This window comes from Galeopterus variegatus, unplaced genomic scaffold (genome assembly GCF_000696425.1).
Source record: "Galeopterus variegatus unplaced genomic scaffold, G_variegatus-3.0.2 Scaffold1565, whole genome shotgun sequence".
NCBI classification, from domain to species: domain Eukaryota; kingdom Metazoa; phylum Chordata; class Mammalia; order Dermoptera; family Cynocephalidae; genus Galeopterus; species Galeopterus variegatus.
In genome coordinates, this window is record NW_007727676.1 from 156266 (window position 1) to 173488 (window position 17223).

At 41.2% G+C, this 17223-nt stretch overlaps 1 protein-coding gene across 1 annotated transcript in view; it reads right to left on the minus strand.

Moving 5' to 3' along the window:
• Positions 1–17223, minus strand: part of SNX31 (sorting nexin 31) — a gene marked incomplete at its 5' end in the record, with an annotated part of 56795 nt that overhangs the window by 13739 nt on the left and 25833 nt on the right. Inside the window, 5 exons of the mRNA XM_008577697.1 lie at positions 2604–2717; positions 8333–8536; positions 9383–9475; positions 14843–14912; positions 16668–16755. Of these exons, the coding sequence (XP_008575919.1) occupies positions 2604–2717; positions 8333–8536; positions 9383–9475; positions 14843–14912; positions 16668–16755 (569 nt within the window). The remainder of the gene's footprint in view (positions 1–2603; positions 2718–8332; positions 8537–9382; positions 9476–14842; positions 14913–16667; positions 16756–17223) is intronic.

Consider the following 17223-nt stretch of genomic DNA (forward strand, 5'->3'; position numbering starts at 1 on the left):
TACTCTGGTATCACAGCGCACACTTCTCAGGATCACGCTGTCTCCTGGCATGGCCGCTCCAAACCCGTCGCCATCTTGGAATCCTTCAGATAAGCTCTCCAGAAGGACTGAATGCAGAGTGCTGCTTCCTCTTCTGTCAGCAGGAGGGAGAGTGGGATTGGTGGCCTCGGGTGGTGCTTTAGCCACTCTTCCACAAATGGAATCTTTTCCAGTATTTTTAATCACTCCCTTTAAAGACTGATAGTTGCCTCCAGTATCATCTGTGGCTGAATCATCATTGTTGGTGCTAAGACACACAGAGTTGTACATCTTGCTACCCAGTAGCTGGGCTTTCTTGTTCCAGGATCTTCATCCCTATGTGTCAAATTTAAGGTTCCCTTTGATTTTCCCATTTTTTCCTTTCCCACTAATCCTTCTCTCTTGTCCTGCTCTTAATTCTTGGCTTGCTGTTTTCTTTTCTGGCACGACTAAAATTTGAGACAACCAAAGCTCAAAGCTTGAGGCTATAAGACCTTACAGGGATGGTCACCTTGCTGGAGGGGATGACGGGGAGGAGAGAGAGAATACCCAGGTTGGAGTGGTAGCCAAAGTAGAAAGCTCTTAGAGAGGAAGACATAGAAAACAGAACTAGAGGGAGAATGGGCTACACATGGGTAGTATCTAAACATCTTGCAGGGCTGTAGAACATGATAGAAATTAATTTTATTTAAGGGGAAAGGAAGAAAGAAAAAAATAGAGGTTGCCACAAATAAGAAAAATAGTAGCAGACATGGAGTTTATACACAAAGTTTGACTTACCAGTTTTGCTAAGAACTAGCCCTATTTATCTGTTCATATATGTAGCCTACGCAAAACCAGAGTATGAAATAGTTAAACAACAAAACCCTGAGCTGATACAGGTAGGATGGATGTTTAACAGCATCCAACAAAATCTGGACAGATTCCATATTCCTATACAATGTACACAAATATGCAGACTAGGACTTTGCTATAAACCAGGTCAGGCTTATCAAATGTAAAGGAACCAAGCTTTTGTTTAAAGGGCCAAGAAAAGATTTGGGCCCAAGCCCTCATTTGTATCTGCAAGGCACACAAGCCATATTTCTGCATTTTGCAAAAGTACTCCTTGGGTGCACATCAATAAAACTCAAACTCCAAAGGAAATAAGACCTTACTAGGAATCCTTTAAAAGAATGTTTATTGTACCTCTCTATAAAGGCTTCAACTCATTTGCTACTGACTAGATTAAAAGACCATAATAAAATTTAACAGCACTTAGCATTCTGAAGAGGGGGTAATTTTATTGCCAAAATCTCTCTATATCTCTCCAAGTGACTGCAAATCTTGCCTCAGCAAACCATCCTGCCCTAAGGATATTTGATATTCAAGGTGAACCTAAGGACCCATTTCTTTAGTCTAGGATTTTTATTTAGTACTTAGTGTTTTTCAGAGGACTCTGATATCATAACCACAACTACTGGATGTAGAGAATTGAAAGGCAGCCTTGGTTACTGGAAACCAGAATGCTCCATGGAACTTAGTGTGACCACCAGGGACTCAAGGTGAATATAATATCAATGCAAAGATTATCTTGATATTTTGATTCCATTTTAGAACATCTGTAGTTTTGATTCCAATTTTAAATAGCTTAAGTTAGTTCAGTAAAAAGATTTTTTTAGTTGGATTTGGTGTTTAGAAAATTAGGGTTTTTTTATTTAAGTATTTCTACTACAATTTTAGTTATAAGCCTATGGCAGACATGCATAATTGGCTACCCAATAGCCATTGCCTCTTCTCTCCTAAGAGATCTGATTTTGTTTGGGATGGTAAAGAGCCCAGCCCCAGGTGATGACTCATGATTACTCTAAGCCAATCATGAATCCTGTTCCTCTCTGCTAGACGCTTGATTTTCAGACTACCTTGCAGCAAGGAGTGGTCATATGACCCAGTTCTGGCCAATGAGACAGAATGCAACGTCTATTGTGGGTAGGGTAAAGCTTTTGCTGTCCAGATAATAAAGATGGCTTTTCATCTGCTTGGAAAAGGCCTAGAGGATGATAGAGATGCCAATCATCTACTTTCAGTATCCTTATTGAGATAATAAAAATCTGTATTGTCTAAGCCAAGGGCAACAAATAAATCCAACTGACCACCTATTTTTGTACATAAAGTTCTATTGGAACACAGCCAGACCCATCTTTTTATGTATTAGCTATGTCTGCTTTTAACAGAGTTGAGTAGTTGCAACACAGACCACGGGGACCTCAAATCCTAAAATATTTACCATCTGGCCCTTTAAGAAAATGTTTGCCGACCCCTAGTATAAGCTACTGTTCATTAAGTCTTCCACCCCTTGGAAACTAAATTCATTTCTAACCGATATAAAGGCCATGGTGACTAGTAAAATAAAACAAGACAACAAACAAACATAAAAGGTATACAGTCCAAAAATAACATAAAAGGTATTACAGTCTAACAAGAGAGTGGGTAGCATACTCTAGTGCCCTGCTCTAGTTGGTTTAGGGTAATGTGCTTTGTCCACCCCAGCAAGCAAGACTGCACTTCAGCACAGAAGGTTTTCATGCTCTGCCCTGAGAACTCACCTGCTTGGTGTAAATAACAAACCACTGCCAGTGACTATCCTCGCTGTATTGAAATCTGAGCTCTAAGTTCTGGTTGAGAGTTTGCTGGGGCCCATCCATATCCAGCAGAGTCCCCTATGGAGGAAAAGATATTATTTGATATTCAATAGAATTTAAGTGCCCATTAGTGTGTCAGGCAAAATATCAAAATGAGTGAGACTGTCCCTATCTCCAAGAAGCTGTCAGTCTACTGCAGAACCACAAAAGTAAATCACCAAACTTTGATGCAGTAAGTGTTACAAGGGAAGCAGGTCCATGGATGTAAATAGAACGGACACCTAACCCAGGCTAGGAGGGTAAAGACACGCTTCCTGGAGGGAGGGGCATCTGAGCAGAAGTAGAAGCTATTCAAGTTTGTTGTGGTGGTTTTGTTTTGTGGGCAAGGGAAGGGGAGAGGTAATTCCTGGTAGAAGAAATAGCAAGTGCAAATACACTGAGGCCCAAGGGGCCTGGCATGGCAGAGACATTGCAAGGGGTCTAGTGTGGCTGAAGCAGAGGCTCCAGGCAGGGAGGGTGGAGAGGGGGCTTAGAGAGACAGGGTAAGGCCAGATCTTAAAAGCCTGGCAGGGAGCATCTGTGATTTTTAAGCTATACGCATCTATCTCTCTTTCTCCTAATAACGGAGTCTCAAATTCCTAGGGAAAGCCATCCCTCTTCCACTGTAGGCTATCTATGTAGGACTGTCAGGGAATGACCAGTCAGAGGGTGACGTATAACTCAAGCTTGGGCCCACTGGACAGATACTCTCTGTGTCCCTCATCTGATTCCAGAGTAGAGAAACCCAAGGAGTAGGCCCTGATAAAGAGTTCCTGTTTCCTTGGAACCTTGAGCTCCTTTGGTTCCTGACTCTCTTAAGCCTGCCAATAAACTGCTTTTTTCCACTAGAGTCAGATGTGTTAATTTCTATTGCTTGGCATCACAGAGTCTTAACTCCTACAGATAAGTTAAGGATTCTGGACTTTATCCTGAGGGCAACAGACATTCATTAAGAGATTTTTTTTTTTTTTTTTTTAAAAAAGATGGCCGGTAAGGGGATCTCAACCCTTGGCTTGGTGTTGTCAACACCACGCTCAGCCAGTGAGCAAACCGGCCATCCCTATATAGGATCCGAACCCGTGGCCTTGGTGTTATCAGCACCGCACTCTACCGAGTGAGCCACGGGCCGGCCCTCATTAAGAGATTTTTAAAGTATATTATAGTACAGTTAGATTTATATTTTAGAAATATTGGTCTGACAGCATTAATGGAAAAATGAATTGGGAAATACTGTTTTCAAACACTGAACAACAGATAATTGAACAGCAGGACCGTTAACCCAGAGAGAAGGAAAACAGATAAGATCCCCACAATTATCCCAGCTTGCTGTCTGGAGGAGTTTCCAGGATGTGGCATAAAAAAGAGGAACCCAAACAGAGCCTAGAGATCTTACTGAGTCAAGGTGAAGGAGATAAGAGTTTGAAGAAGTTGAGGTTAGAATTTGGAGGACAGAATACCAAAGAGGAGGGCTTTATACGCAGAATTCCAGAAAGCACTCTCAAGTCTTTGGCTGAATAATAATCTATGCATGCGTGGAGTGAAACTCCATGAGGCTAAGGAAGAAATCACTAACAAGCATTAGGTTGAACGATTCCAGGAGCTCACAATCAAGGCTGGAAAGAGTTCATGTTTTCATCAGCCAGAGCAGAGAGACCATAATAGGTAATAACAGTAGAGAGACAATAATAGGATAGAGTCTTAAAAATAGTAGCTAATAAAAAAAGGGCTTAGTTAGCTCCTGACTAAAGACTGCTCTGGTCCTGCTTTAAGAAAGCTTAAAAGCAAACCTCAAGAAAGCAAAACCAATCCCAAGTAACTTAACTGCATGCCAGAACAAAGTCTAATACTCTTAAAAGGAATACAATAAAATCTAACATTCAACAATATGAAATTCACAATATTCAGCATACCACAAAAAAATTACTAGCATGCAAGGGAGGAGGAAAGTATAATCTGCAAACAGGAGAAAAAGTCAATAGAAACAGACCCAGAAATGTCAGCAATAATGGAATTAGTAGATAAAAATATTAAAACAGTTATTTAAAATATGCTCCACATAATCAAGAATTTAGACAAAAACATAAACATAAGGACAGAAATGCAAGATATAAAAAAGATGTAAATGGAACTTCTAGAAATGAAAAATACAATATTAGAAGTAAAAATGCACTGGATAGGATAAACAGCACTGTTAGACATTGCAGAAGAAAAGATCAGTGATCTTGAAGCTGTAGCAATAGAAACTACCCAAAACAAAGCCCAGTGAGAAAAAAAGACTGAAATAAATAAAAACACAATGAGATACCACTTCACACCCATTGGGTTGGCTATAATAAAAAATCAGATAATAGCAAGTACTGGCAAGGACGTGGAGAAACTGGAACCCTCATACACTAATGATGGGGATATAAACCCTCAAAAACTGCGGGTGGGGATGTAACTGCCAGCCTGTTTTCCAAAATGGAAAACAGCTCCTCGAGAAGTTAAACATAGAATTATCATTTGATTCAGCAATTCCACTCCTAGGTATATAACCAAGAGAAATGAAAACATATGTCCACAAAAAAGCTTATGCATAAATGTTCATAAGAGCATATAATTCAACCCAAGCAACCCAAATGTCCATCGATGGATGAATGGATAGATAAAATGTGGTATGTCCATAAAGTGGAATATTATTTGGCTATAAAAAGAAATAAAGTACTGATATATGCTACAACAAGGATGAACTCAGAAACATCATGCTAAGTAAAAAGCTTGTCGCAAAGACTACGTATTATATAATTCCATTAATAAGAAATGTCCAAAATAGGCAAATCTAATCTATAGAGACAAAAAGTAGATTAGTGGGGTTTTTTCCCCCAGGACTGGTGGGTTTTGGGGAACGGGGAAGTGACAGCTAAAGGGTATGGGAACTTCTTTTTTAGGTAATGAAAGTGTTCTAAAATTGATTGTGGTGATGGTCACACAGTTTTGTGAATATACTAAATGCCATTGAGTAGTACACTTTATATGGGTGAATTATATGGTATATAAATTATATCTCAATAAAACTGTTATGAAGAAAGAAAATGATTGTGTGGTATTGGTGGAGGAATAGACACATAGATCAGTAGAACAGAATAGAGAAACCAGGGGCTGGCAGGTTATCTCGGTTGGTTAGAGCACGGTGCTATAACACCACAGTCAAGGGTTTGGTTCCCTGTATTGGCCAGCCACCAAAAAAAAAAAAAAAAAAAAAAAAAACCCAAAAAAAAAAAATGCAGAATAGAGAACCCAGAAACAGACCTACACAAACAATCCCAACTGATTTTTGACAAAGGTGCAAAAGCCATTCAACTGAAGAAAGATAGCATTTCAGTAGTACTAGAGCAACTGGACTTCCATAGGCAAAAAAAAAAAAAAAAATTGGAACCTTATCTTAAGTTTCATACCCTATACAAAAATTAACTCAAAATTGATCATAGACTTACATGTAAAACCTGTAACTTTTATAAGCTTTTGGAGAAAAAAAACTATAGAAAATATCTTCAGGATCTAAGGAACGAATTCTTGGACTGGATATCAAAAGCACAATTCATAAAGAGAAAAATTAGATTTCATCAAGATTAAAATTTTTGCTCTGTGAAAGACCCTGTCAAGAGGATGAAAAACTGCAGAGTGAGAGAAAATATATGCAAAACAGCTGGCCAACAAAGGACTAGTATCTAGAATAAAGAAGTCTCAAAACTCAACATAAAAAACTAAACAATCCAATTAGAAAATGAGTAAAAGAGGAGACATTTCACCAAAGAAGATGTACAGATGGCAAATAAGCACATGAAAAGATGTTCAACATTATTAACCATGAGGGAAATGTAAATTAAAATCACAGTGAGATACCACTACACAGCTATCAGAATAGCGGAAATAAAAAATGGTGCCAACACCAAATGCTGGGGAGGCTGCAGAGAAAGTGGATCCCTCATACAATGCAAAATGGTAAAGGTACAGCCACTCCTGAAAATAGTTTGGCGTTTCTTAAAAAACTAAACATGAAATTCCATACAACCCAGCAATTGCACTCCTAGGCATTTACCCTAGAGAAATGAAGACTTGTGGTCAAAAATACATGAATATGTATAGCAGCTCTATTCATAATAGCTAAAAATTGAAAATAACCAAATGTTCTTCAATGGGTGAATGGTTTAACAAACTTTGCCACATCCATACTATGGAATACTGCTCAGCAATAAACAGAAACAAACTACTGATATATACAACAACCTGGATGACCTTCCAAAGAATTATGCTAAGGAAAAAAAAAAACCAAACAAAAATAACAATCCCTAAAGTCACTGACATTTATAGAATTCTCTCCCAGTAGCAGGAGGCACATTCTTTTTAAGTGTATATGGAACATTCACCAAAATAGATCAAGTTTGGGGCCATAAAACAAGTCTTCCTAGGTTTAAATGGACTGAACTCATACAACGTATTTTCTCTGACCCCAAGGGGGAAAGAGGAGGTTTGGGAGAAGGATCAGGAAGCTGTCCAGTCCATCCGTGCAGGGACTGTTGATACCACCTAGGAGGGTGGAGAGGAAGGGAGATTTTGGGCGAACAGCAAGGTAGGAGAGTGGATGGGTCTCCATCAGCATTAAACATATAGTGTAAAAGAGAGAAAAGTCGGTAATTCTAAGATTTCTGGTTTGGCAGTTAGGGGGTGGTGGTGGAAGTCTCATCTATCAAGATGGAAACTCCAGGACAGATGTAAGAAGGAGAGGCTGAGTCTGCGATGTATATGAGGCACTGGGGAAGGCATCTAGAGGCAGTAACACTGGGGCTCGGCAAGGGATCTGAGGAATTGATTTCAGAGAATACACAGAGGAAAGATGCTGGAAATGGAACCTCAAGAAACACCAGCATTTCAGGAATGGTCAGAGGGAGAAGCAGCCCCCAAAATAGGGGAGGACAGAGAGGGAGTGTGAGAAGACAGAAATGGTCGACAGAATCAAATGCTACAGAGAGGTCAAGCACTCGGCCATCTCCCCCCTCCCCCCGTCCATGGATTTAACCAGTGGGTGTCCCGATTGCTCTAGCAGCTTTTGTCCTCTCCTAGTTAATCTTGGTTTCCTGTGTAAAGAGGATAATCCCACTTAGCCTACTGAGTTCTTGTGAGAATTTAATTAAATGATGTGGCAGTGCCCAGCACAGCACCTGGTACATGGTAAACACTCAATATATCTGATCACTGGGTTTCTCTTGCAAGGAGACAGCAATGTAAGCATGATGCCAGGGATCCTTAAGAAGAGCTCTGCTGGTCAGTCTTCAGTTTCCAAGGGCAGAGATCTTGTCAGCAGCAAGCACATAGTACGTGCTCAATAAATGGTAACTGTTATTACTATCTGCGATAGTTACTATGGCCACCCTATGTGCAGGAGGGAGGCCTGCTGTTGGAAGATGGGAAGAGCAGTGTTGCTACTGCTCTGGACAGGGAACCTGCTCCAGACTATTGACAGGTTTTATAATCAGGTAATCTTTAATGTGGCTTACAGGCCACCCCATTCAAGGTATTCATTCAAATGGCAAACCTGTCTCCCTAGTGTGAACACTGTGGTCCAAGAACAACAGGACTTTAAAATCACAGGCAAAGCAAGGTGCCGAGATACTCACAAGGAAAGTGACCTGCCAGCACTTCACCCTGCTCATAGGGAAAACGATGTCCAGGGTCTGGTTGTCAGGCAGGGTTATACAGCAGCTGATCTCGTCATTGCCGACTGAAAGAATGGCCCCACAGCCTGGTTCTGGGTAGTCACAGGTACAGGGGTCCAGCCGCATGTATCCATAGCGCTGTACCTCCCGGGACAGCTCCAAAAACTGCTCCAAAAGTGGGGTGAGGGGTAGAGGAAGCAAACGACCATTTGAAGCAGATGGAAACCTCACCTCAGAAGCTACGGACATTCTAGTAGCACACTGAGAATGGAGCCGTAGTAACTGTATAAATGAAGACAATGTCCCTTGTGCTCTCTGACAACAAGCCTTGGAAAGTTCACAGTGTGTCCTGCCGGGGCCGGGGCCATTCCTGCACCATTCCCTGGCATGCCCCTGCTCCGGTGACAGTGCTTGGTGCAGAGTGGGAATGAAAATACTCCATGAGTGTAGGAAGAAAAGAGCGGTATGAATAAAAGAAGATCTAAATATGGATGTTTAGAAGTATATCCTGAGGAACAACAGAACACACACTCAAGGACAGGGGATGTTGGCTGCAGTGTTCAGGGACCTGCAGCCCAAACCATAGCAGGTGCTGTGAATACACAGAGCGTGTATAAATTAGACACAATCCTGGACCGCATGGTGCTTGCTGCCAAAGTGATTTATAGCAGCAAAAGCAGGAAACAACCTGACTTCCAATAATAAGAAACTGGTTAGCTAAACAATAACATAACCATAAAATGGACTACTCTGTAGTCACTTAAAATAGTGTTGAGGATGTACATTAATTAGCTTGGCAAAAGACTCACAGTATACTGTCTGTATGTTTTAGAATCTTTAAACAATAAACTTTAATTAATTCTATAACCAGAAAAATCAGTGAAGGTATTCTCATTTTTAAAGAGTCTCACTTTTAGTGTTTGAGGGGTCTACAAATTACAGAAACAGCTCAATTCCAATGTTTCTTTAACTCCCTTCCAGGGATTTCTCTTGAAACAATATTTGATTTACCTTTGTTTGATTGTCTTCTTTCTGCAGAGCCTCTAATTTCTGCTTCTGCTCCTGCGTGGGTCTAGCCCATTCTTTTTCAATGTCCTGTATTGCCTTAAAACAACAAAAGCTGTAAAATTAGCAACCTTAGAGGAATTAATCTGACAAAAACATATTCACGTACAAAGGGCTATAAAAACAGATCCAAGCAGATATATATATAAGGATTCAGCATGTTATTAAGGTTACTTTTTAAATTAGTGGTAGGAAGAGATTGTTCAACAGTTTGGGGACAATTGGCAACACCTGACAAAATAAAATTAGCTCTTTCCCCACACCAATCAAATAAATTCTCAATAGATTCAATATTTAAATGTAAAAAACCATAAAAGAACCAGAAAAAACTAAAGGCAAATATTTTTATCTGATCTTGAAGTAGAGGACATCTTTTTAAAATATACAGACAAAATATTTCCCCTATTCCTGCAGCGATTTGTTAAAAAACAATAATAAAAGAATAATTAAAAAAAGACAAAATATAATAAGTAATGGAGTTTGGATGTGTTGTCCCCTCCAAAACTCATGTGGAAATTTGATCTCCAATGTGGAAACTGATTGAGTCATGGGGGCGGATCCCTCATGAATGGATTAATGCTCTCCCTGGGGGAGGGGGGATTAATGAGTGAGTTCTCCCTCGATTAGTTCCCGCGAGACATCGTTGCTTAAAAAAGACCCTGGCACCTTCTGCCTCTCTCTCTTGCTTCTTGTCACCATGTGATCTGCTTGTACCCGCCGGCTGCCTGCCACTTTCTGCCATGAGTAGACGCAGCCTGAGGCCGGTGCCAGATGCAGCTGTCCCAGAATCATAAGCCAAATAAACCTCTTTCCTTTATAAATTACCCAGTCTCAGGTAGTTCTGTTAGAGCAACACAAAACGGACTAATACAATAAGGAAATAGTCATATATAATTACATGAAAACGTAAAACTTCTGTATATAAAAACCACCAAGAATAAAATGAAGAAGCAAATGGCAAACCAGGAAAAATGACTACATCATATATGGCAAAGAGTTAATATTTATATAAAGCAATAGGAAAAATGTAAATATCCCTGATAGGAAAACAGACAGAAGATATGTATTGGCAGTTGACCGAAAAAAAAAAAAAAAAAAAAAACCAAATGACAAACTAGTAATCAAAGAGTTTTTTGTTTCTTAACTTGGCAAAGACTAACACATTTAAAATCAGAATTGGCAAAGTTTAGGGACACAGGACATTCCACATAGGACTGATGGGATTTAAATTGGTACAACTTTATAGAGGTAATTTGGCAATACAAATCTAAAACCACCTACAAGAATCATAAACATAGATGAGGGAAAAATATATTGATAAGGCCATTACTGCTATTGCACGAAGTAATGAAAGTGCTCACTATGTGTCAGCCAATGTCTAATTGCTCTAAAACAAAAGTCAATCCTTATAGTGACCCTATGAAGTAGGTGCTGTTATGAAATACCCCAAAATAGGTAATTGAGCTTGGGTATAACCAAATAATAGGTTACTCTATCGTTAAAAATTATATAGAATATTTGACAACATGGGAAAACACCATGATGTATTGATATATGAAAAAAATATCAATTACAAAATAAGAGTATAGTGAGCACAGTAGTTGACCCCAGTTTTTAAAAAACAAAAAACAGAAAACAAAAACAAAACACTTTGTATGCTTACTTATGAATCAAAGAAATAGGTGTGCTTATAAATGAAATATATATGAAATAAACACACCAAAAAAGCTAACTGTTTATGTGTATGGCTGATTTAAGATTTGGGGTGTCATTTACTTTTGTTTTTGAGCTCTTCCATATTGGCACACTTTTTATGAGATGAAAACAAATTTTACACTTAAAAAAATTAAAATTGAACATATTGTTGTGTCCTATCTGCTCATCGTTGGGTAACTAACTGTCAACAGCAAGTGTTCCCAGACTCCAAATCACTAATGAGTTTCTCAGTGGCTTCCTAGTCCATCGCAGGTTTAAGCAGAACACTAGCTCAAAGGCAGAAATGACCTAGAGGACAACTGCCCCCTGTGGAAGCTCATCAGGACTGTTGTGAAGGAAAATGAAAAATAGAAGTAATAAAGCCTGTTGTCTGCAGCCAGCTCTAGGCGCCTTTGTCTGTGCTCTCCCCCGTCCTCCTGGCACCCAGCGCCCGTCTCCCTCAGCCAGGTCGGCTGGGATTAGCTGTGCGTCTCATCAGCAGCATACACTTCACCTGTGCTCCTTTGATTTCTCATGATTGAAAATAATTTGCCATTGTTCCTCAGTTAGACTATCAACCTCTCAGGAAGATCCTGTGTCCTTCATCTCAGTGTATCTTGCCCAGTGTCCTACATACAGCAAACACTCAATACCTCTTGGCCAATTACATGTGCTTATTATTACATCTTAGTCTAAACGCTAAGGCCCTGTGTTATGTCCCTTGGTGACACTGGCAGGTTCTGCCTTATCTCCAAGAGGAGAATGAAAAGTTGAATACATTTCTGACATTGCTGTTTAGGTTGGGGGAAAAGAATATGAGTTAACAGAGGAGAAGAAAAATAATACTTGTCGAGAGTCTGTTTTAGATAAGGTTTTCTCATTGACTTTTCCCAACTATTCTAAGGGGTAGGAACAATTACCACCACTTTACAGATGGGTAAATTGAGGTTCAGAGAGGTTATGACATTCAATATGGCCCAGATAGTAAGTGGCAGGAGTTAGATTAAACCTAGGCCCGACCACCACACCAAGCCCTCCTACCCTTGCCAAGCCACTGAATTGCTCCCAGGTAGGCAGCTGCACACCCCAAGGCTTTCTCCTTACCACCGTTCTCAAATCTGAACCTACCTACTATAACAGAATGGAATCGGCACGGGCCTGAAGAACTAAACGTCCTTTTCTTTCCTGAATTCTACTTGAGGTTAGAGCCCCGTAAGGACTATTAGTCCCAGGGCAACAATGTCAAAGAGAAGGCATGGCTAAATAAAGCAGTAAACGGGATAGGCACTGACTGAAGACATACCACTCATCAGAGCGCCCGGGATCCTTAAACATGTCTTACAGCAGAGGTAACTTGTTTTTGTTTCACTGCTTTTGAAAAGAGTAAACCCTGGTTATGTGTTTACAAGTTGTCACTCAGATGCATTATATATAGAACCTCACTCCAAGTAGGTCCAGACAATGAATGAGTCAAATCCAGACAAAGGTCTCTTCTCAGTTATATGGTTCCTGAAGACTGGCTGATGGGGAAATATGCAGAACCCAATTTTAAAAATCAAGTGAAACCACAGAAGCCGTGGATTTCATGAGTTTCAGTCGCACACACTCCAGTGCACTCTTCAGAAGATGCCACAGTGAGAAATGGAGAACACGTGCCTCTCAGAGGAAGACTGCAGCCACTCGGCTCTGGCTGGTTGAAGAACAGTGGAGGAAGGCTAGGGACATGTGTGCGGGTGGGGTCCTGCACGAGGACACCAGGCCATGGGGGTGTTAGGAGGCTAAAGGTCAGCCCACACTTCGTCACCACGCCATGGGCCCCGACGTGAGGCTAGGCCCCCAGCAGGAGGGGACACCTTTTTCTAACTTGCACAAAGTTACTGCACGAGCCAGCAGTGGTCCTGCTGAAATGCAAAATTGACCCAGGCTTCAATATTTTTGAGAAAACCCCAAAATTTATACTTTTATATGCAATCTCTCATTTTCTTAATGTCACTCAAGTTAAAAGGAAGGAGAAGAAAAGAAACAGGTTGTGGGGATCCAATTGGCTCTTTGGATATCAGCAGGCACATCTGCTTTAGAAAAATCAAAAGAATATCCCTTAATGGTTAATTACGATGACTCTATTATTTATCAGAACTCACAAGAGCTTTTTGTATTAACTTTTTAAAAGGATGACCACTTCTCACTCATTCGTATATCCTAGGAACCCAGGACATGGGAGGAAGGAGACAGTCCCTGCCCTTGGCCATTCAAACTTGATGTTTCTCTATAAAAATGTGGATGGCACCAACTGCCTTATAGTTATTATGAAGCTTAAATGAAACAATGCATTTAAAACAATTAGTACAATGCCAGGCCTGCCATGGGGCTCAATGCTGACATTGTGCCAGGAACAGTTCTAGTTTCTGGGGATGTAGCAGTGAATAAATAAATACTTCCCTACATGGAGAAATCATTCTAGGAGACAGAGAGACAGTAAACAAATATATAGATACACACATATGCACACGCACACGTACATACACTGTCAGATGGTGGAAACGCTAAGGAGGAGATGAAACAAGTACAGCAGGACTTGGGGTTTAGTCTGAGCGAGATGCAATACTTTGGCAGAGTTTAAACAGGGCAAGAATATGACCCACCACCCTGCCTGCTGATTGAGAATAGATTGTGGGATATTGAAAGAAGTTTCTGAATGTCCCTCCCTGAATTGTCAAGCCAGGCCCAGAAAGGATCAGGTCTCTGAAGATGGTGACTTGGTGACAGTGAACACTTGGGGGCAGCTGGTGAAGCAGGTGGAGAACTGCGGTGGGCTCCCAGAGGTGGTGTCATTGAGGCAGCATCTGCCTACCATCTTAACTGCATAGCAGAACCTTCACCACATGAGGCTGGGGAAAGGAAAAGAGGACAAACCCTGAATTTACCTTTTTGGAGACTGGGGGATAGAAGTAGGCAAGACCACCTACATAATTTGCAGGGCCTACCTAGTGAAAAATGAAAATATAGGGTCCCCTGTTCAAAGATCATTAAAAATTTCAAGATGGGAACAACAGAGCATTAACTAAGCACAGGCCCTTCCAAGCGTAGGGCCCAGTGAAAATGCTCGGGCCATGTGTCCATGAAGCCACCTGGGGCAGCTGTGCTGCTTGTTGGCTCAGGGGAAAGAAGGTTATGCCAGAGTGAGATTTAGGGACCATGTGTGACCTTAACCTATCAGGGATATCCTTTCTAGGCTCATGTCACATTAGCTTAGAAGGCAGAGTGTCCAGCTGCAAATTCAGAGAGTGATTGCTAAAACAGTTGTACAAGTCTTTTTTTCTGTCTCTGAATGCCTCTACTACATTTTTAAAAATTTTGACTTATTTTATCATGGTAAAATATTTTCAACATAACATTTATCATTTTAACTATTTGTAAGTGTATGATTTAGTGGCATCATATACATTCACAGTGTTGTATAACCATCACCACTATCTTTACCTACAACTTTTCATCATCCCCCAATAAAGACCCTGCACCCATTAAACAATGACTTCCCCTTCCCCACTTCCTCCAGTCCCTAGTAACCTCTACTCTACTTTCTGTCTCTACGAATTTGTCTGTTGTAGGTATGGAGGTAGAATTCTTAACGACTACTATTTTTTTTGGAATGATTCCAAACCAAAATGGCCTACAATCTATGGTGTTGTGAGAGTTCTTGCTGACCCTCACCTGCATGTAGAGCAGATCTACGGCCACTCTGCAGTCCATCAGCATGGAGTCGAGGGATGGATCCATATACCTGCACAATTCAGGAGCGTCAAATTAATTCATATGACATGGCTAATGGGCATGCCAGAGAGTAAGTGCTCTCCAACATGGTGGCCTCTGCCCTAGGAGGCAGCACCCCCTTTTCTAACAAAGCCACACACCTATACTTGCTTAGCCTTCAATTTGTCCCTCCACCTCTTCTGTTTCCTGTTTTCATTATACTGTAAGCTCTTGCCTGGTGGGCCTTGAGAGTAAAGACGCAAAAAATAAAGCTTTAGGGGAATGGTCTGCATCCCTGTTTGGGCTCAGCCTCACTCTTGGGCACCAAGTTTTGGATTCCCTTTCCACACCCAATACCTGGCACAGTCACCTGCCCCATACGTGCCCATACCATATCTGCTATCCTGTACCCAGTCCACCTCGTCTGTCACCTAAGCTGTTCTGGGGACCTCCTGCCCAGGCTTTCCACCTCAGTTGTGTTCCCTCAGTCTCTCTCCCCACATTGTAAACTTTCAGACTCCCATAGTCCCAGGAGTTAGATCATTTATGTAACTGAAGGAGCTGAGTCCTTCTCCCTTCTCAGGGTTCCATGCCACAAGATTTTGACCGTTTCTTGGAATACTTTCAAACAGCTGTATATAAACTTGAAATATCCTAGTTTTGCTGGGAATATCCTTCCAAAATTCAAAGCCACAAACTGGAGCTTTAGCAAAGTGTCACAAGGTCAAGCTAACTACTATTCCTAGATTTCAAAAACACCTTTCTTTACAGATTCTGTGCTCAGATGACTGAATAACTCAGCTGGGAGAGAGTGAACCTAAATAGCAGCCCAATACTGCCATGGTAATAATCACTGGGAACTACAGATTAGACGATTGGGAGAGGGCAAGTGTCCTGCTTCCCATTGTTATTTTCTGTTCGTTTGCTCTCTATAGGACCCCCTATTTCCGGGGGGAAATAACGGTATCTTCTGCAGAGGGTCACTTGTGTCCTATCAATCAAGGAATATGGGTGGCCCTGGTACATACTCTTTAGGAATGTAAGCCGAATACTTAAGAGTTCAAATTCATTGCAAATTGGTTGAGTCCACCTTTTGCCTTCAGGGAATACCACAGTTCAACAGATGAATCAGACCTGCTTGTAACCATCAACAAATTTCTTCAATTAATACAGTCAGTAACCAGGGCAAACCCACAGCCAGCCATTTCTCGCTGTTACCCATTTCAATACCCTCCCTGCCCCTGTTCTTCAAGCCTTACTTTCTTGTTTGCCACGGCCACCATCCTCATTTTATTTTATTTTTTATTTTTATTTTTTTTTTGTCTTTTGTCTTTTTCCGTGTCCGGCAACGGATCGCAACCCTCAGTGTTGCCCCCGTACCGGACCGGGGAACGGCAACGGGATCGCAACCCTCGGTGTTGCTCCCACGCCTCGCTCAGCCAGTGAGCAGGAACCGGTCTGTATGTGGGATCCGAACCCTCGGGCGGGAGCTCTGCCGCGCTTCCCAAGCGGCGCACTATCCAGTGCGCCACCGGGCCGGCCCACCATCCTCATTTTAATACCCCTGAGACCAGTGGAAGTCATCCTCCACACGCTATTTTTTAGGACAAACACTCTGGTTCATTTCACACTCCCTCTTCTTCATTGCTTTCCAGTTAACCTTCCACCAAGTTCCTGGTCTCTCCTGCTGTGGGCTGTGAGTGGATGTGGTGTGATACTGACAAGCTCTGATCAGCAGTGGTCAGACATCCCCAAGCCCCTCCTGTCACCTTAAGCACTTACTCACCACTTTCTGAGCCCGACCTTGCAGCCTTCCACTTCAGAACTCCAAAGGCTAACATACGGGAGTTCAAAGTCTGCCAATTTTTTCATAACTGGAGGAAGGAGAAAGGCAGCATTACTGGATGAAAGAGCACAGGTAGTTTATACACAGAAGCTTTAAGATGAGAAAGTGAGACTTTATTGGTAAGAATAAAATCACAATAACAAAATTCTCTTGCATTTACATGAAATTTTTAACTTTCTGAAGTTCATTCAAAAAATAAATATTATTTGTTCCTCTTAAAATACCAGCACCCTGAGTAGGGGATATTTTACACTATGATATAGATAAATAGAAAGGTCCAGAGATAGCCAGCACCTTCGCCAGCACACAGCTCCGAGCCACTGAGCCAAACTCTTTAACTTCCAACTCAAAACCACCTCCCTACAGCTTCTTGAGGACGCATATTTACAACTTGAGGATAACTGATACCATGTCACAACTTTAAAAACCTTGTAATGTCTAGAACATATTGGAGAGAAAAGCAAAAGCTATGTGTATCGGATTGCCATCTTTCACT